The 19,594-nt window shown below is 45.6% G+C and overlaps 6 protein-coding genes across 6 annotated transcripts; 1 reads left to right on the forward strand and 5 right to left on the reverse strand.

Moving 5' to 3' along the window:
• Positions 1 to 693: 693 nt before the first annotated feature.
• Positions 694 to 2,494, reverse strand: N7487_001629 (MFS transporter; the record flags this gene model as incomplete). The annotated part of the gene is made up of 8 exons (XM_056869377.1): positions 694 to 776; positions 836 to 1,014; positions 1,228 to 1,378; positions 1,447 to 1,543; positions 1,600 to 1,626; positions 1,678 to 2,104; positions 2,161 to 2,355; positions 2,406 to 2,494. The coding sequence occupies 8 exons, from the start codon at positions 2,492 to 2,494 to the stop codon at positions 694 to 696; spliced, it is 1,248 nt and encodes a 415-aa protein (XP_056734161.1).
• A 1,926-nt stretch (positions 2,495 to 4,420) lies between these two features.
• N7487_001630 (major facilitator superfamily domain-containing protein) lies at positions 4,421 to 6,174 on the reverse strand (the record flags this gene model as incomplete). The annotated part of the gene is made up of 7 exons (XM_056869378.1): positions 4,421 to 4,598; positions 4,650 to 4,715; positions 4,775 to 4,927; positions 4,992 to 5,391; positions 5,444 to 5,614; positions 5,672 to 6,009; positions 6,062 to 6,174. 7 exons carry the CDS (start codon positions 6,172 to 6,174, stop codon positions 4,421 to 4,423), a joined length of 1,419 nt encoding a protein of 472 aa, XP_056734162.1.
• A 521-nt stretch (positions 6,175 to 6,695) lies between these two features.
• On the reverse strand, positions 6,696 to 8,443 carry N7487_001631 (arylsulfotransferase family protein; the record flags this gene model as incomplete). Its single annotated transcript, XM_056869379.1, has 3 exons — positions 6,696 to 7,687; positions 7,739 to 7,804; positions 7,879 to 8,443. 3 exons carry the CDS (start codon positions 8,441 to 8,443, stop codon positions 6,696 to 6,698), a joined length of 1,623 nt encoding a protein of 540 aa, XP_056734163.1.
• Positions 8,444 to 9,223: 780 nt separating this feature from the next.
• N7487_001632 (fungal specific transcription factor domain-containing protein) lies at positions 9,224 to 10,978 on the forward strand (the record flags this gene model as incomplete). The annotated part of the gene is made up of 3 exons (XM_056869380.1): positions 9,224 to 10,027; positions 10,094 to 10,519; positions 10,568 to 10,978. 3 exons carry the CDS (start codon positions 9,224 to 9,226, stop codon positions 10,976 to 10,978), a joined length of 1,641 nt encoding a protein of 546 aa, XP_056734164.1.
• A 1,102-nt stretch (positions 10,979 to 12,080) lies between these two features.
• Positions 12,081 to 14,597, reverse strand: N7487_001633 (GMC family oxidoreductase; the record flags this gene model as incomplete). The annotated part of the gene is made up of 10 exons (XM_056869381.1): positions 12,081 to 12,212; positions 12,268 to 12,452; positions 12,516 to 12,641; positions 12,700 to 12,985; positions 13,037 to 13,097; positions 13,151 to 13,766; positions 13,826 to 13,869; positions 13,933 to 14,186; positions 14,248 to 14,401; positions 14,455 to 14,597. The coding sequence occupies 10 exons, from the start codon at positions 14,595 to 14,597 to the stop codon at positions 12,081 to 12,083; spliced, it is 2,001 nt and encodes a 666-aa protein (XP_056734165.1).
• A 2,781-nt stretch (positions 14,598 to 17,378) lies between these two features.
• N7487_001634 (uncharacterized protein) lies at positions 17,379 to 18,995 on the reverse strand (the record flags this gene model as incomplete). Its single annotated transcript, XM_056869382.1, has 1 exon — positions 17,379 to 18,995. The coding sequence occupies one exon, from the start codon at positions 18,993 to 18,995 to the stop codon at positions 17,379 to 17,381; it is 1,617 nt and encodes a 538-aa protein (XP_056734166.1).
• Between the last annotated feature and the right edge of the window lie 599 nt (positions 18,996 to 19,594).

The following is a 19,594-nucleotide window of genomic DNA, read 5'->3' on the forward strand; positions in this document are numbered from 1 at the left end:
GAGGATAGTGAGAGATTCAACCTCTAGGAAAAAGAGGAAATGAACAAAAGCGATTTGTTGTAAACGGTCAACTTACATATATAGATGAAGATGACCTCATGTCACATGATTGGGGGAGTGTACACGGAGTTCGCAGAGTTGTTCGGTGACCGCTACCCTCCGTGCTCCAACCTCAAGCCCCACCGGTGATCTAAAGGCGGGATCCGTTCTACCTCGAACCCTTGGACAGGGTATGGACCGTATACCCAAGTCTGAGAATCTTTAGCAACCGCATCAAAATGGGTATGTAGGGAATTGCTCTCGCCCATAGTCCGGAAAATGAACATGCATGCTATGCTCATCCATGCGCTATATGTTCTGGTGAGAGAGCCACAAGTAAATACGTGGTGCAGAGAAGTCAGGTAAAATGTCAACAGCACGATGTAGTATAAGACCGTGGATAATATGGCGCCTTTTAAATTGTCAACTAACCAGCCTACTTGCAACCAATATGATCAGCTGAGTATCCCTACTGCATGGATTTCGTAATTCGTAGTTCAATTTCTCAATTTCTCCACTTTGGCATATGTATTTGCAGAATTGAAGCAGACTAGCCCTTTATCATACTACAGGGATGCTGCAGGGTTACCTGCGTTACAGCTTCCAGCTTTCTCAGCAGTCTGTGTTGCCAGGCAGTCCAAATAAGTCAATCCATCATCCCGAGTGTCCGTACCCTGTCAACTTCCTCATCAATCCGGTACTGTACATGAAAGAGCGGTTGAGCTTTCCAAAAATGTCTGTGTCGGTCTCTCGGTTAGTTGTTTGTGACAAATGGAAGAAGTGTAGCCAAACTTACACAACAAAGGTGATGTGCCCATGAGACACATTGTGATAATTCCAAAGGTCCTCAAAACATCACTTGGGCCCTTTTCCTCTGCCCAGGTGTTCATAACTTGGGAGAAACCATAGAAAATGAAGTTCTTGGCTGTCATCAAGAGGATGAAAATTTCTGTGGAATTTTCCCGGAAGGCGTCGCTTTAGCTCCCAACCTTGATCAGTCAAGTGCTATGACGATGGAAACCTTGGACAAATAAAGCTAATTATAGGAGAAGAACGTGTACTCACAGTATGTAAAGATTGGAAAATGTCATACCTATGGTTGTACCACAGCACACACAACCATGGCAGAATGCACCCAGATAATAACCATTCGACGTTGGGTTGTCAAGATCCCACATAAATACAAACCATCCGATGCCACAGAACAAAGCGCCGAAGGTCATCATTGGAATGCGAAATTCAGGTTCATATGTCCCTCTGTTCCATGTGGTCATCTTCCTGGTGATCAAATCCCCTAGCCATGGGCCGGCTATGCTACTAATCACTCCTCCGATTAATGCTGGAGGTCAAATTTAGCCAAACCCTTCTTTATTAGTCCACAATGTAAAAGTAAGAAAATTGACTTACCGCCAACATAGAAAGTTCCGTTTTGATGGGCATTCAAATTGTAGGGAGGAGGGGTCCATATTTGGGCAAGAATGTAAGAGATAGCCACGTAGAAACCCTGCACTACTGTGTTAACCCGATGTCGGCAGATGTGAAGAGTGGGGAGAAACTAACGATACATGCACCACCCACAGCAATCGCCTAATGGTCGTGGTTAGCAAGCCACATATGAGAAGGACAAAGTTTACCTACCCAGATCACGGCAGGGTTGATAATGACGGCAAACGGAGCGAAAACCAGGCGCAAAAGGTTGGTTTCTGTGTGCGTCCCACTGAATATTGCAAGTTCTTGCATAAATGTCTTCTTTGCCTCCATCAACGATGATTCTGATACATTTTCGTCATGTCCATGGCTGACGTTTGCCGTCTCTTTATCTTCCGTTTGAGTCGGCTCCTCAGGAGAAGCGATATGACTTCGGCGAGCCTGCCACTGAGTCTCGGGGAGAAAGAAGAAAACTGATAGCATTCCAACAACGGTAAATGGCAGATGAATGAGGAACAAATATCTCCAGCCAAGACCCTCAGCTATCACACCACCCAGGATCGAGACTAGAGATATAATGCAGGTCCAGGTCATCACTAGCAGACCAGTCCGGAGAGATCGCTGGTGAACGAAAAACCTTTTATTTTCCCAGTCAGCGTTGTAAGACTTAGGCAAAAGTTCAAATTGACACACATATCGCCCATGACTGCAACAGTCAGACTCTCAAAGACCGCTGAGCCGAAACCTTGGATAATCCGCCCTGCTAATAGAACACTGTAGTTATTGGTGGTGGTGCAACATACAAGGGTTCCAATGAATCCCATGATGGCGGCGAAGATAAATTGTGGCCGTTTTCCGTATTTATGTGCTAGAGCAGATCCAATTGGTCTAACCATATATTAGCTCGACGTCTATATTAAGACATATATGAGACGTACCCGTAACAAGCACACGCAAGCAATTGATATGCGGTAAGCATTGTAACATCTTCAATAGATCGCTTAAGAGCGTGCGACATCAAAACCATAGATGGAGCAATCAGGGGTGGCGGAATGGATGAGAAAATAATGGAATTGGCGAATAAGACACAATATGTCAAATTCTTCTTCCATTGTGGCCAATTCTATGCGGGGTTTGAGATTCTTCCTTCCATTGCAGCACAGGGAACCACTTACCAGAGGATCATTTGGGCTGTTGGAGGGCTGGGGAATTAGGACAACGCTTGCATGCTACTCTTCTTAGCATATTTCTTTTGTTTTGATGGCTATCCCCTCTGTAATTACCTTTCCAGTGCCAAACTTTGTCTGGGAAGAGACATTTGCGGATGATTCATCGAACAATAAAAACGTTCCAGGTGCATGGCGCTCATTCAATTGGATGATACCTAAAGCCATCTTGTATGATCTCACATGGAAAGGGTCAGGTTATATTTGATGCTGAGGTTTGATTCACAGATTAGAACTTATCTTGTCCGCCCCTGCCTCTCAGGGGATGCTCTTTTATATCCTCTCGCCGGCATTAAAGTTTTCCTGGGGAAGCAATTGCGGGGAAATTTGAAGTCTACGCAGATAGTGACTATGAATTTCTAAACCAAGGCACTACTGCCGATGACACTTCATTAATGGTTCTTCCATCAGCCGCTTGTTCGAGACGACTACATATAGACCATCAATATAGCAGCATGGTTGAACACGGTTGCTATGAATATTGGTTATTGTCATTTATTGCACACTTGGTTAGATTTGCGCATGCTTTATTTCTGAGGGAAAATAGGCTGACGTTCACTATGGCACATATCCTCCGCGGTGTCCACTTTCTTGTCGATGATCTATCTATACGATCAACTATTACAACCACGGTCCGTGGGTGGCGATTCGGCTCCAGATCAAACTCAACTGCCAGGATCTCTCTTGTAGGACTAAGATTTATTTATAACCCCGGCAAATATAATGTCTTCGGAGCCGCTGCAAGGTTGTTCGGGGATAGCGAGGCTGCCGGGAGCCCAAGTGAGCGGTCTCCGAGGGGGTGCGGTGTCCGAGTGGACCGCATACGGCTGACTCCGCCAGTATTGACTAGAGCGTAACCCTCGTGTATAGTATTGGATTCAAACAATTCTGACTTCCACAGCTGACACTTTGTTATCTGGATTTTCTTGTCATGCTTTGAGCAAAATATAAAGGTTGGTTTGGTATCTCGGACATCGATATAGTTTACCGTGTCAAAACCACACTACTGTTTTAGAATGACTATCTGGGACAACATGTCTTTTATCGAGTTTGAAAATCAAACGTCGATTTAACGATTGAATTTCTACCGACGAATATAGGTAGCGAGAGGCGGCGCATCTCTGCCTCAGGAGCACGATTCTCTCTTGCTCGGATCAGCATTCTATAACTAGACCTCAGCATAGCCCATGAAGCCCACAGCCCAAGCCGACCCATCCGACTAATGAGCTAGGTTTGGGCCCGGTCCTTAGGCCCATCGATGGGCTGTGAGCCCGGGGTAAGGGCGTATTGGGCTTTAGTGGTGGTCTAATGGGCCCTAAACAATACAAAAATTCCCAAAACTGCAACTTTTTTAGTTTAGACTCTGTTTCTAGCCCTTGATTTATGTTAATATTTGATTATTTTAATATATTCGGAGGGAGCTATTACTTCAATTTACATACTTCTTTCAAAAACGCGAGAAAACGGTTGATTGGATAATTTATCAACCATAAAGTTAGCTTAAAAAGTTGTAGTACTCTCGTATATATCTCAAACATATATTTCGTATCAAAATGTTAATATTAACGTTTTCCGCGATATGCTCGACCTCAGGATTTGCAAAATGCTTTTCCGGTTGATCTCTTCGTTCTTGATCATTCTCTGGAGCGTCACAATATGTGTATCTATATCCAGAAGACAAAGCTCTAGGGTTTCAATGGCCTAGTCTGCCTTTTTAAACCATATCATCACGACCTTCTCGCATTTTTCAAGGCGTAATAGAGATTGAGGACTGCCAGTAGTACCCATGACGTTCCGCTCAACGCGCAAATTGCTGTTAAACCATGGCGATATAGTGGTTGATCAGACGTTCGAAAGATCTGAGACCCCGAGATCCCTGATGCATTGGCAGCCATTATTATCAACCTGTGATTTTCATGAGACTGAATTCACTCAGATCAGGGAGTTATCACTCACGCCATCGCAATGCTTCGTTCTTGGGGGGATTTACAATTAACAGAAAGCCAAGAGACGTTCAGTATACTAAGGTATAATGTTAGCTGGTAATGGGAAACTTATAGGTATTTCTGGAAAAACCGTACTGCATGTTGGCGTAACTCGCACTTGCACTTGCGAAAACAGCATATTTATGCCATTTTGTTGATGACACAGCCATACATCGGATACAAGCATAACCAATAACATTCCAGGTGGTGGGAATGAAGATCAACAGCCCGCGGTATTTGATACAATCACTAGTTATCGAACGAAAAGCAAGAGTAAGGAAGATTTTAAGAGAAGAATTCATAATCAACTTACCTTAGCCAAGACATAGGCAGAATCAAGAGCATGGCACTGAAAATTGGAACAGAAGCCAGAGAGTTTGCCGTGACTGCATCAAATCCAAACGACTTGATAATACTAGGGGTATAGTTCAACAGGCCCGATAGCGCAGACATGGAGACCAGTGTAAAGAGACAATGCTGTAGTACGTGCAGTCGGCGAACTGTATTCCACACATCTCGAACAGTGATCTTGACTTTACCCGGAGCTGTATTTCCATCGTCGTACAGCTGCATCCGAGTACGGATCACATACGATTCCCTCTCTGTAAAGTAGCTCCAGCGTTTTCGGCTTATCAACGGTTGGCCGTTGCCGATGTCGCTTGGTGAAAAAAGGGCAAAGACGATCGCTATAAATAAAGTCACAAGACCCTCAACTGTGAAATAATGTTAAACCATATCAATCAGATTTCATCCCAAACGACTTACTTAAAAATATCCATTGCCAGCCTGATAGGCCACCGCGCCCACTCAACCTCAACACTCCAGCGGAAATCAAACTAGAAGTGGCAGCTGAAAACATTTGACCAAAGAAAAAGAGAGATACCCTCAAAGTTGTCTCGTTCTTCTTGTACCATGAAGATAGATAGAACAACGCCCCTTTACCCGGAGCGTCAGTTATTATGTCATTCAGATTTTCTTTGAAAGGTTTCTGACCTGGTATAAAGCCTCCCTCAAGGAGGCCTAAGAGGAGTCTTGTGGCTAAGAAAGCTGGATAACCTTTCACAAATGCCTGTAGGGTCGCCACAAGTCCCCAGGCAAGTATCTGGAAAGAGAGCCATCTTACTGGGCCGAATCTTTGAAGGGCCATATTTGATGGAATCTCAGTGATGCATATACCGGCAGACAATAACTGCTGTCCAATGTTGATATGATTTGTGGTAATTTTCAAGTCTTGTGTAATCGTTGATGTCAAAGCGGCGCTCATGTTTCCTCTGTCTAGTTGCAGTGCAAAAAAAGCAAGAGCTAATATGGGCAATAAGACCACGTCAACCCTGGTTAGATGTTCAGCTCTATTCACTGGTTCATTTACCCGTATTCACTCACTTTCGGCGGACTCGACGCTCTTCTCCAAGCTCAAAACTATCTTCCGATGCTTGGCTTCCCTCCGAGGGAAACCTGAGCTCGTAATTCGACAAGCCGGCTGACTTTGGCTGCATATCTGGAGCCCGGAATATTTGATGAAGACTTGGTTGGTTCGAAGCGCGGGGAGGACAGAAGGGGGAAATTGAAGTGAGAGAAATGGAAATGGGAGAAGGGGGATTATTATATTTCTACCTTTCCAACTACTTCAGACTACAAGATCACACCATTATTAGTCTCAATTGCCCAACAACTCATATCCTCTCCTACCAATCTCTTTTTGCTTACTTCTTCCTTGTTCAGTACCCAAGTGGTCTCGGAAATGCCAATGCTCAGGGGAGACTTGCCGCCACCTACAAACCACCACACATGTCTAGTCCAAACGATCCATTTTTACACATCAATGGATATTTTATGTTGAAGCAGATTCGAAACTTGACTTTAATTGTTTTCAATTACGCCAGATTGGGCTTATCGTTGTTTTCGAGAAATTACAAATTTCGGCACTTCCACGTCTACCACTAAGCTTTGAATCTTATATTGGTTCAAATACACCAATCAAGCAATCCTGAGTGTCTACAGTGTATGAAAGTCCCCTCTAAAGTCTCAAAGGGTACTGTGCCCTAAAAGAACCATCTCCTTGATCCAGTCTGCCTCCGCTCGACTCCTGTAAATAATCAGGAAGATGGCTTTTTATGGTGACAGGCACCGTTCTTCTGAGAAATCTTCCTTGAGAATCGAACGCCTCGGCGAAAATTTTTTCGTCCCCAGTTTTGCTCCGGATGTTACTAAAATCAATGCTGGTTTTGGTTTCGAACCCCGTTCTTTTCTGCTTTCCCAATAAAAAGGCACTATTTGTACCAGCCCGTTGCAAGTAAAACTGCCAGAACTTTGTTTCGGTGTCACCATTCCAAGACACAAAAACCGAGAGGTTTTCTTTTGAGTCTAGAATGGGTAACACAGCAGGCTCTTCGTCGGGGAATCCTCTCCAATTTGCGCGAAAGCCCCGGTAGCTCTGTACATTTCGGTTGTCACCAGAGTCAAGATAGGCATGGAAAAGGACATTTCCATCTTCTGAAAACTCAGTAACAGCTCCAGCCTGGCCCCAGTTGACAAACTTGTTGCCGTTTTCCAGAAATTGCAAGTTTCCTTGAGAGTGGGTTACCAGATTATCAGGCGGCCGGTACGTATGGATCTCCGTTGCCGTTAAAGTCTCGTGGTTAAGCTCCACAAACCGGGCTCGAGAGAAGGGATTGATAGATCGACCGGGGGCTGAATGATCGGCGTTATCGAAGAATGAGATGTGTTCAATTGATCCGTTGGGTGAGCGATACCGGAATCGGGCATCGTGCTGATAAGCGAATTTGACATTCGACGGCACGTCAAAGTCGGAACCACGACGGCCGCCTAGTTGCCAGATGATTTCACCATCTGTCCCATTGATCTTGAAAATTGCAGCGTAGTTGCGTGCGGATATCAGATAGTTTCCTTCATCATCTTTATCCACACTGTTTATGTGGAAATAATTCCAGGCGTCCAGGGAGCTTGTACCCTTGAAGACCCCCTCGCTCTCAAGGGGAAATGCGGAATCTATGCTACCGTTAATATAAGATCGTCTCTTTTTCAAATCAAACCACTCACATTCTGGATTGACATGATCCAGGCTGTACCATTCAAATAATAGCTTTCCAGAAGATATATCCACTTCTGTATGCGATCAACTCTCCGATTAGTCTCTGGGTTTCGACATAGCGTTGGAAAGATCCAGGGACTTCAAATACCTTGGAAACCATTCGATACGATCCAACTCTGAGAGGCATCTCCGCCAAATGGCTTCAAATTAATAGGGACGGCAACTGGGGTCTCCATCAGGACAGATTCTCCATTGACTACTTGAAATTCATGGCAGGAGACAAGTCGATGAGAAGCTGGCTTCACCACCTTGATAGTCCTGTAATGCTCATCCAGAAGAACATGATCGCCATACATGCGACCATGAGGACCATCGAGTATTCCCTGAAAAGCTCGCAAAACCAGCGCATTGTTCACGACGGTTGGTCCAAAGTCAGCGATCCAACCGGCTAGGTGACCGACACTCGACCAGACTAGGTCACCATTATCTTCAAAGATATAAGCTGCGGGCTGCTCAGGTCCAGAACTGCCTTCTTCAAAGCCATGGTACTGAGCGACGAAGATCAATCCTTTTTCGACCGCTGGCTGAGCAGGCACAGTGATATTCAACCTTGGTGGCGACAGGTCGGGTCGAGAACGGAACTGCCAATCCGCATACACTGGTTGAAGCACTGAAATCAGAAGTAGCAAGGATTTCCAATAGAGAGGTATCATTTTGCAGCTATCTCACAAAAAGTCTCACAAAAAGTCCAACCTTGGAGCACAGGTGGAAACCGAATTTCAAAATATATATTTCTGGGAACCATGACCGTGGCGTGCTCAAATTCAGTTGTCGCGCAATTCTCTGGTCAACAACGAGCGAATGAGGTGATTGAAATGAAATGTTTAGCATCGATCGGAATCTGATAAGTAGAGGCAACTATCCGGGCTATTTGGTGTCAAGCCAGATGCTCACATCGGAGACGGAAGTACAAATTAACGGCCCGGTCCGGTGGAAGTCACGGGATTTTGTTGATTTGACCAATCACTTAATATCCCGCTTCCGTGTCTTGGCATCCCCAAACAACCCGTGGACCGCTTTGAATATGGATGAGACGCGCGACCAAGCAGCAAGAGCAAAATCACCTGTCAAATCACGTCTTAGACAAGCTTGTGAACCATGCCGGTGGGTCATGTCGTCCTGATATCCAACCCACACCCTGCAACTGACCTCATGACTTCAGGAGGAAAAAGGCGAAATGCTGCGGGCAGCGGCCCCAATGCTCTCGTTGCCAGAGTCTAGACCAATTATGCTCCTACAGCCCATCATTGGGAGTACCGGGCCGGAAACATGGATATCGCCTGCCCGGGCGGATTGAGAAACCATCAGCCCCAAGAAATAACACGATTTCTGCTATGGGGATTACTCACATGAAAAGTGTCCGGTCAGTGTTTTATACGGCGTGAGGCTAGGCAGAGGATAGCCACGCTAACATTCACGACAGGCCACCTCTAATGGCACAGACTGCAACTCCAGCTGATCGATGTGCACCAGTCGCCCCTGTCATCTCGGAGGGTGTTGTCTTACCACCATGGAGTGAAGTTATCAGCTTTGGTCGAATATACCTAGAGTTTGTGGAAAACCAGCCCTTTCCAATGTTCGAGAGTGACTCTTTCATTTCAAGCCTGGAGAGTCGCAGCTCTGAACTTATCTACGCGCTGGTAGCGATAGCTATTCACTTCTCTCGGGAGCCGATATCGCTCGAGGTTAAGCAGGAGAGGTCAAAGGGTTATTCGGACACTGCGCATGTTCTTGCATTCGCCCGGGTTTCGGGTAGCAGGGTGGAGCTTTCTACCATCCAGACACTTCTTCTGTTGAGTCATCTTGACATACTTTGTGTGTCTATCTACCGTGCAAACCTCCAAAATTATGCTGATTACCTTTTAGGCGGCAACCGAGAGCAATTCGCGATTCACGCCAATTTAGGATTAACACTGGTTCAAAACGCAGTCTCAAAAAAACTTCAAACCTCATCTTTAACCGGCTCGTCTGACGAAGAACTAATCAGATGCTCGTGGAACGCGATACTTGTTCAGAACTTCTACACTGCCGCCGATATGACGAGCTTTGTGGAGCTTGTTCCGCGATTGCCAGCCAGTCGTTCCATACCACAGAGCATGGTTCAGGGAATTTCTATTCCGAGGCATATCTTAAGTGATCCCCAGCAGGGCATCATGGCGGTTCTCATCAATCTAAGTTCAGCGTGGTCCAAAATGTGCATATACGTACGAGGACACGGCAGACTTGGCTCTCGTCCGGTATGGTCCATGGAGTCAGAATATTCAAAACAGATGTTCTATTTCACACAAATTTGTGCCAAACAGCCACAAATTCATCGTTTCAAATCAGTCAAAATGGAGCAGCTTGGGCTGAATCGGGAATATTGGGCACCGTGGTTTCTTACCCGTTTTGTATACCACACAATTGTGTGTCTCTTGAACCACCCTTTGATGATTATGATGCAAGTACAAGGGTATGACCATGTACCAGAGATATACCTACAACAAACATCATTTCTGATTTCACATCATACGCACTGGGTGAAGGATCTTCTTTCAATTGTCGAATCAGAAGATCTCGGTTTAACAGACCCTTTGGCTGGATATTGCGTTGCCGCTGTTGCAACCATCGAGCTGCACCTGAGCTTTTCTACAGATGCCAGTGTCAGGAAAGAAAAGCGGAAGAGATTCATCAAATGTGTCGAGTTTGTCGAAAAAGCCGGCGAGGTCTGGCCAGCCATGGCTATGATGGTAATATCTGCTTCCATGGCTTCATTCCCCCATACTGACATGTGGTAGGTCGTCAAACTCAAGAAGCTCGAAGAATCACTTATTGCATTACGCCAAGTCGCTTTTGAAAATGACGGAAGTATCTGTATGGACCTTGATCCCCTTTGGGATATACTCGATATACGGAATATTGGCACCGAGAGTCAACACGACATGAATGGCGTCTCGATATCAACATCCCGGTTTCTAGAGTTAAATATCCCGCCTGCAGTCACCCCAGCGCCAAGTTCGAGCAATCACATGTTGAATATTGGGCAAAATTTGAATGAGCCTTCTATTATGGGTCGGACGGAATCAATTCGCTCGCCTATAGGTGTTTCTAATACGGAGGTTGATGATAGCCTTCTGATTTCCCCAACGCAATTTTTTGACTTGGAGCCCTTCGAGCTAGGTGACTTCAATGAAATCTGGAATATATAGGCACATGCTTCGCTGCTGGGAGTACCCAAGTCGATTCATGAGGCCGATGATCGGATCCGCTTCGCCCATGGACCTTGCCTTCCCAGGGGCACGTCCTGATTGCGTCACCTCCTCGGAGTTCATCATGGCGATGAAAGTCTCCCATAACCAGCACCTTTACTACAATCCCCGTGTATCGCCATGGCTTTGTGATTGCCTTTCTAAGGCGATCGCATGTTAAGAGAAACGCCGCAGTATCTTCTCTACGAAAACTTATGGCGGATCTTCGCCCAGTTTACCATACTGTTGGCAATTCTGGGAGAAGCTATCGAGTACATGGCCGAGAATTCACGAAATTCAACAGTCAACCCGATTGGAACAAAAACCTCAAAGGAGGCGAGTCCCTATTCTGCCAAGAATCGGGAGCCCCGGAGAATCCACCGACGCCATCCTTGATCTCACCCTCGGGGCTGCAATGAGACTGAGATCATGACACTCTGTTTGCTTTTTCCTGTGATCGTTGACTCGTCTGAGGTGTCCCAGTAAGGAAATGCGACCGGTGGAGTGGTTGATGTGGTAAAAAGGGGACTCGGATTCTGTGACGAGTGCCTACCCGACGCCGACGCAAGCTGACCAGCTGGATCTTATTGTTACTATGCTCCCTAAAATCTATAACATTAGCTGTATATTTCAACGTTGGGTCATGCTTAGTACGTATCTTGCTCGCGAAAAAGTGGTGTTAGGGTGACAAAGCGACGCTGGAGAGGTAAAAAAGCAGGGGGAAAGAAGGATACTTATAGCTTTTTACTCATTATGAGAAATGTACCTTTTGCTGTACAGGCTGGATATTTGGGTGAGGAATATTCAGGTTGGTGAATATCTGCCCTAAGTGCCCTGGTACACATGCTGTTGTATGTTTTCATCTTGTTCTTTCTAGCAATGTGTTATTTCACCTCCGCGGCGACTACAAATGTTTCCACCGTTTTCTTTTCTTTTCTTTTCCAATTGATTGTTATTGCATCGCTGTACTAATCCAATTTGACATAGGGACATACTTGTTTCTTCTAGCTGAAGAGAATGAAATATCCTAGAACATGTTCTTCGTTTCACATAAAAAAGATCCTTAAAGGCGAGAAAGGTTGGAGAATTCTGCTGGAGCATGGTAAGTTGGGACCTTCATATCCAGATCAGCTCCGGAATAGCCTAAGTCCTCCGCAACCAGGACTGCGCACTTTTCACCGATAAGGAGAGCAGTCTATCGGGTGTAATAGTCAGTACGTGACAAAATTCCAGAAGCAATAGAGACTCACGCTGAAAGTGTTGCAGCCCACATTGTCAGGGCAGATAGACAAGTCGCAAACCTTGAGGCCCTTGACACCATGAACGTTGAGGCGCTCGTCAACAACGCCACCATGGGGTGCGATGGAATTGCCCTCTCGCGGAGCCATGCTGCATGTGCCAAGGCAGTGCCAGGTTGTTTCGACATGACGGGAAACTGCAGCAAAGGGGTTAGACACCATGGTCCGGGGGGTTACTGATTACAATACTTGACACTTACTCCACTTCTCAATGTGCTTAATATCATCTTCGCTATACTCCAAAGAAGGACGAGCCTCATGTCTATTGGAGTTGAGAGTTGAAGCCGAGGGCTGCTTTCCAGGTTCCAACGGAGTGGTCCAAGAACCTATATTCATTTGATTAGCCGAACGGGATACCGCGCCTGGAAAAAAACGAGAACATACCGTGTTGGATACCAGCAGAAATATGGTTCGAGCCGGCGTATGCCTTGGTAGTCGCCAGATCCATATCTTGCGCTCGTGCCGACGAGTCGAACGCGAACTGAGGATGCATCGCAGTGACCTCTCCAGCGTACGATCCCATGCGTCGGGCGGTCTCACGGGATTTGATATATCCCCAGACCAGAGGGGCCATGTCACGTTTGTCATTCATGAAACCAGCATCAAAGTCAGGAACTTCGTAAGGGTCGGCTGACTGGATGTGGGTGTGTCCACGGGAGAAGGGGTATTCCTAATATATTGTCAGCACTGGCCGATCTGATTTGCTCAGTTTGTACCATACCAGGAAATGGAACATTGTAAAGAACTTGCCCGGAGGCATGTGCATGTGGTCTCCGAACCACCTATGTGTGGGTTAGCCTCGTGACACTCGAAGCGAACAGGGTTAAATCCTTACCCAGAAATGATCGAGTAATGCATGACGGGCTTATCGGGCTTGTTCCGGAAATAGGACTCATAGCCCTCCGTAAAGTCTGGGGTAGGCCACTTCTTCATCTCCCCGAGCTCTTGCTCGGTAGGCCGAATCTTGACTCCGGCATCGATACCGTTAGTGGCCAATGGACCTGTGCCCTTCTTATCCCACTCTTCGAAGACTTTCTTCTGAACTTTGGGATCTCCACGAATGAAATCATCAAATGACTCAACGTCAGGCTTGGCGCGGTAAACTGAGAAAGTAAGATAGTGGTCCTGGAAGTTTCGACCCACACCTGGTAGGTTAACTAGGGGCTTAACGCCAGCCCGGCGCAGCTTCTCAGGGTCACCAAAACCGGACCGCTGCAGAATAAGTGGGGAACTCATTGTGCCTGAACTGATAATGATTTGCTTCCGGGCTTTGAAGATCCTGCGGATTGGCTCTCCGCCGTTCAGAGGCTTAGTGGGGACTGTCACCACTCCCACAGCACGACCATTTTCAACAATCACCTTCTCAACTTTAGTATTGCATTGAAGGTGAAGATTGCTGTGCTTGGCACGGGTACTGTGGACATAAGCGTGGGCTGCATCGCTTCGTCGTCCTAATATCGAGTGTCAGAGAAGTAATGATACCGAGACGGAATTAGACTATTCTTCTTACCTGTGTCACGATTGATCCATTTCAACCAGTGTTCGGCACCGTGGCTGTAATATTATGACTCTCCGTTAGCAAGATACAATGGACGATCTATCGTGTGGACCTCATACGCAGTCTTCAAATCCTGCAAGTCATCAGTGAATGGAATCCCTTGCGTCTCAACCGCGCGAAGGAAGTCATTCTTGATCGGGTAAGTATAGTTTCCAAATGACACCTTGATAGGTCCGTCGGTGCCGTGCAGTTCCGGGTTATTGCTAGCACGTTGGTATGTCTCATGCTTCCTCATCAATGGAAGAAGTTCCTTGGTTGTCCAGCCCTTCGCCTGAAAGTCGTCATAATCGGACGCGGAAGCTCTGGTATACATCTTCAACACATTCAGCCTGGGAACACTGGACAAAAGAAAACTTCAAACGGGCATCACTTACCATAAAGTTGATAGAGCTGCCACCTCCAAGAATGTTGGCACACGGAACAATTGCCTGACGACCATCCAAATGTTCAGATGGCCTGGATTGATAAAACGATGCCGTCTTCGAGTCAAGCTTCATGTTGTTCGGGTATATACCCGGGCGGTACACCCTAGGTTGAGATGAGAATCCATTCCCTGAAAGTGGTAGCCTCGGAGTCCTCACCATTGATTATTCAAGTTATCCTCTCCAGCCTCAATCAACAAGACAGAAAGATTGTGATCAAGGTTCGCTAGGCGGCCAGCAGGGACACATCCCGAACTGCCGCCACCGCAGATGATGATATCAACCTCATCTGGGATAGTCATGACTATGAATATATTGACAGAAGATTTGAATTGAGAATAGTTGCTAAAAAGGTTCTTGGGGTAGTAATCAACCTTTTGATGAGACCTCCTGGGGGAGCTTATATAGCTTTGCTTTGGTGTCCATGAAAGTATCTATAGAGCCAGTTTCCCCAAATAATTTCTCCAAATCAAGTCATATAGACAGCCAATGATCCCGTACATTGACCCCGCGCGCGGAGACAGAGTTCAAACGCTCTTGCGTGGCTTCCGGACGACTAAGTGTGCTAGGCGGAACTTCCGTTGTATTGGTCAAGATCATGCATATGTGGATGTACAACGTAGATATATGATATATCACCTACTTTCTCCTCCTTTCAGTAGTATTCCATACAGTCAGAGTAAGTATATGTTCGTCGATTCATTAGTGAATATTTCCCTTCCTGTAGCACCAAAACATTTTCTCTGACAGGCTCGATAGGTGAGGCCAATCAATAGATTAGGTGTTATAATCATATAATACTATATATACGTAGCAGTATTTAAGTCACTGTTGGTGACAGTAATAGTCAATAGGACCAAATTCCGCAGTGGCACATCTGTCGCCCGTGGAGGCTAACAGCAGAGTTCGTCATCGTCAAAAAAGTATTTCGTCCTCGACGCACTGCAAGTAATGTGTCTCCCAAATCTCGCATATTATATCAGCACAGTGAAAATAGCAATCCCATGGTCTTTTTCACACATCAAAGAATAACTGCTGATTATATCGTTCTATTTTCCGAGTTGACCATCGCTGTCACGTCTCAAATAGTACAAAGCCGAGACCTCTGTAATGGTACTTTTTGGGAGATTCCCCGCATTTCATGTATGGCTGTCGTCAGCTCAATTGATTGCCTAGAAAAAGCTCTTACAGGTTGTATGCAGGTAAGATCCCTCCATCCTTCTGTATGGATAATGGAAGTTTACGTGGGGGTCAGAAGCAGTTTGTCGACCGTATCCGGCAAAGAATGATAAGATTCCATGTCTTTATTCTCCATATATATATAAACGTCTTTAGCTTATAGAATATTATCCCAAGCAGGTAAACAAAGAATCAGTCTGCGTTGAGTGTGATCTTGTAGCTGTTGCCTTTGGGGACATTCGTTGCGGAAAGGAAACCTAACAATATTTACCCCAAAGAAGTAGATTTAATATATTTGATGAGGCTAAGCCATATTCTGACTCAGTGGGATTTGGATTGGCTATGGAGCATGATTCAGCGCATAATGTGGCGCTCTCTGGACACATTAGTCTCCTGCGCAGATTATCACTATCCCCGCATTACCCGTGCCCTAAATAGTAATTTTGCGGGGTAGGCATATTGGCGTGGGGTAGAGAATTTATTTTTACGCAAGAGGCGGCAAACATACATCGTTAGTACAAATTCCCATTGGAGGAAATTCGATACACCACAAGGAAGTGAACCTGCACGGTACTTTCACACATGGCTGTAGGCTAGGCGTTTTCAAATGAGAGCTTTCGCCCACCGCATGTTACAACCGAGAGCTCACGTAAACCCTGCCCTTTATCTCCTTATCTCCTCGCCAAGTATGACCTAGGATTCAATTATATTTGAAGCGTTTAAGAGATGGACATTTAGTATCAAGTGGCCAAATATATCTTCCACCAATCAAACTAGCATCCAAACCACAAACCGAATATATGACACCAAGGAAATCTAAGGAAAAGGAGAAAAGAGGAGTGTGCTGTAAGTAGTAATTATATTGAATGATACACAAAATCGAGAAGGTTTTGCGTGAGGATTATTGTGTTTCCCCGAATCCCAGACAATAGTCAGTCACATTTCAATTTGTTTTTCGATTCAAGTTGTCGTGTTGGGTAGTGAACTATTTACACTAATCGCCAGGGAAATCAAGAAAATCACCGTCTAGCCATTAGTAGTATGTCCAGTTTTGGGTATTCTATTGTTCTTTCGTCGACGTGTGGTCTGTTTCGCCACAGATCCTGTGAACCGCATTGTTGAACATCTTCGCAATGTGCTTGAAGGCGACCAGGTTTCGTCTCAAGGCGTTTTCAACAGAGGTTGTGGTCCAATAAAGCGTGGTTCTTAGTGCATCCGCTTTTGCAAGGAGAGAGCGTAGCTCTTTGGTGGCAGTCAGTTGCCGGTACTCATCAAAAGTTTTGAACACATATAGCACCGCGATTGTAAATCCAATGGCCACAGCAGCGATAAAAAAGACCCTCCATGTTGAGTGAGATGGAAAGAACGAAGAGAGCATGGGAAAATAACCTCAGATGAGTGATGGACCTCATGAAATATATGTGATAGCTTTTCGCCCTCTGAACCCATCATTTCAGTGTGTCTAGTTTCATCTATGAACAATGCATTGTATACATCATGGGAACAGAGTAAATATTCATTCCAGGGACGACAAAACTTCATGTTCCAGTCTGCGACTATAATAAAAAATCGAGTTCCAATGGATACCCTGCTGATTGTCTTTCCTCTCTTACAACAATCTTAAAATCACACGGTTTTATCATAGGCTCGATGTGATAAACCCTCTAGCCAGAAAGTTTAAATCAGACCATCAGGATATTTTGAACAAGAACAGTATCACCGAAAACTCAAAGCCAATTATGTCGACTCCAAGGTAACCTAACCGGGCAAAAAAGTCAGAGATGGTTCAATTTGGCGTGTTGCTTCTCCTTTTTGGACGTAATTAGATGTACCATGTGTGAATACACGCCAAAACCGCTAGTGAATGACTTTTCTTCGCGCGGTTGATCTTCTTGTCTCTTAAATCATACTTCATCATTCGCTCGGTGTTTATTGAACTGTCTGCTGATTTCAAACATACTTTCCGGCCACCAATCACCATCTATCTTCCACAGAGACATACACCATCGCGTATCTTGCCTAAGGGATATAAGTTGCCCAAGCTCCCAGGCCCCAATGCGACCAATCCACCACACCTTGTCTAGTAACATAACCAGAACAAGCCAATGGGCAAATATATCCATAGCTAGCTGGTGTGGTATACTAGGCTCCAAATTTATGGGATTCAAGGAGCACCTAGTTATTCCATGTCCACACGGTGCTCCGCTTTGCATGAGACCCATCATGTCTTCAACCAAGCTCAAATATCTCGTAGGAGCTTTGTGAACAAATGCCATAATGAACCTTCGCGGAAGCTCCGACGGGATTATCGAAGTTATTTTAGCTGCGTATCTCCGCATCCAAGGCGAAACTTTGGAAGCTTTTCCAACTGTACTAAGATCGACTTCGGAATGGAGATGAGGATGGCCTGGCGTGTTTGACATCAATTCCTTATCCGGGAAGGTTTTGGATACAATATTTTCAAATAGTTCTAACGCAGCAAAACATGCTTGAACATCGGAGTCGTTATGGATGGCTGGTATATCCCGGTCTCGATAGCCACCCATCCCGTTTCGGACGATTTCTTTGGCCCTTTTTCGTAACCCCTTCAGTGCGGATACCACCGTAGCAGCTAGAATAGGATACAAAGCATGATCCTGAGGCTCCTTTTGTCGCTCACCCCAAGATTTCACCTTGCATTTGCAACGGATCTGAAAGTCCCAGCTTGCCATAGGGTCAGTAGGTGATGTGGCTGGGGCAAATTGAACGAGATCCTCTGCTTTAAATTTGTCGTTGAATAATCCTGTATAGGCCACGCGCACGGCGCGGAAGAGACTAATCCATTGGCAACCTTTTGGCATAAACCTCTCCCTTTCTAGGTCGTTGTCGGATGCTGTTTCCGCTAGCCAGATTCTGATACAGTGGCTGCTTGATCCATACATTCCCATCATAGCTGCATTTGCAAGAATATGGTCGTATTGATCAGTCTCAGCTAGTGTCGCTTGGATCTCGCGCAGTGATTCCATATGATATTGATCTGCAATAGAGAGAAGCACCAGGACTCGCTCACGGTCTCCATATGATATTGACGGCTGATTGATGATATCGCAGCATTTACATACTGCCGAGAATGCGAGGACAGATTTCATGAGGAGCTTGTTCCGGAAAGCTAGGTTCGGAATTCCGACCTGCAAAGTGTATCGGTCGTCGTCGTCCACGGTCATATCTTGGGAAGTGTGCTCGAGATAGTGACTGAGCAGCGTGGATTCTGTGGGCGTCAGAATCTGTGATGTTTGTGGCTGCAAGAGCGAGTTGAGGTGTCTATCGTCACTCATCAGGTTGTGCGCTGATTGCGAGAAAGGAACCGCCGGTGATGATATTGGGCTTCCGACAACCGCTGGCGAGCAATGTGAACTTGCAGAGCTATTTGCTTCAGAGTTTATGGGTGAAATTCCATGTTGTAGTAAGAGCTCTGCTTGCTTCGATTTACGGTCAGGTGATAGAATGTCGGATCTTCGTGGGTATTGGCACATCAGATTCATCTTATTGCATCTTGAGCACTTTGGCTCGAGTTCATCGCACTGTATACCGATATTAGATAACTATTACCATGCCCTTTTTCCATATGCCATGCGTACTTTGATTCTGCGGGCCTTGCATTTCTCGCAACCATATCGTGACTTTCTATGTGACCTGCGCGTCTTCATATTGGTACAACTATCGTTTTAGTGTGATTTGTCCATGAGTGAGGATTTCAAGGTAAGTGAGAGACATTAGAATAATGGACTTCCAGCAGGCCCTTATAAGGATCATATTGAGGCTCGTTTCTGGAATTGTCAATCCTACCACCAAACTCACTTCCTAGTTCCTTGGTCTAGCTGTGGAGTTCTCTGATAATTCCAAATACCGTCTCATTCAATTTTGTATTATGCTAGAAACCAAAGTCTTGGGCGATTACTAACTACATGGCAGAAGTCAGCCGTAGACATCAGTAATATGAATGGTTGGGAGTACGGAGATTGAGGCTGTGAACTACAGCCTTGTGCCCAAGTGGAGATTAAGTGGTTTCTAAGCAAGTGCTGCGCCCCTCATGTCTCGATGCTTGGCATTCAAGTAGAGAGACGAAATGTTTCCTACTTTG

Source organism: Penicillium crustosum (genome assembly GCF_028827405.1).
Source record: "Penicillium crustosum strain IBT 35664 chromosome Unknown utg000001l_segment0_segment0, whole genome shotgun sequence".
Classification (NCBI taxonomy): Eukaryota; Fungi; Ascomycota; class Eurotiomycetes; order Eurotiales; family Aspergillaceae; genus Penicillium; species Penicillium crustosum.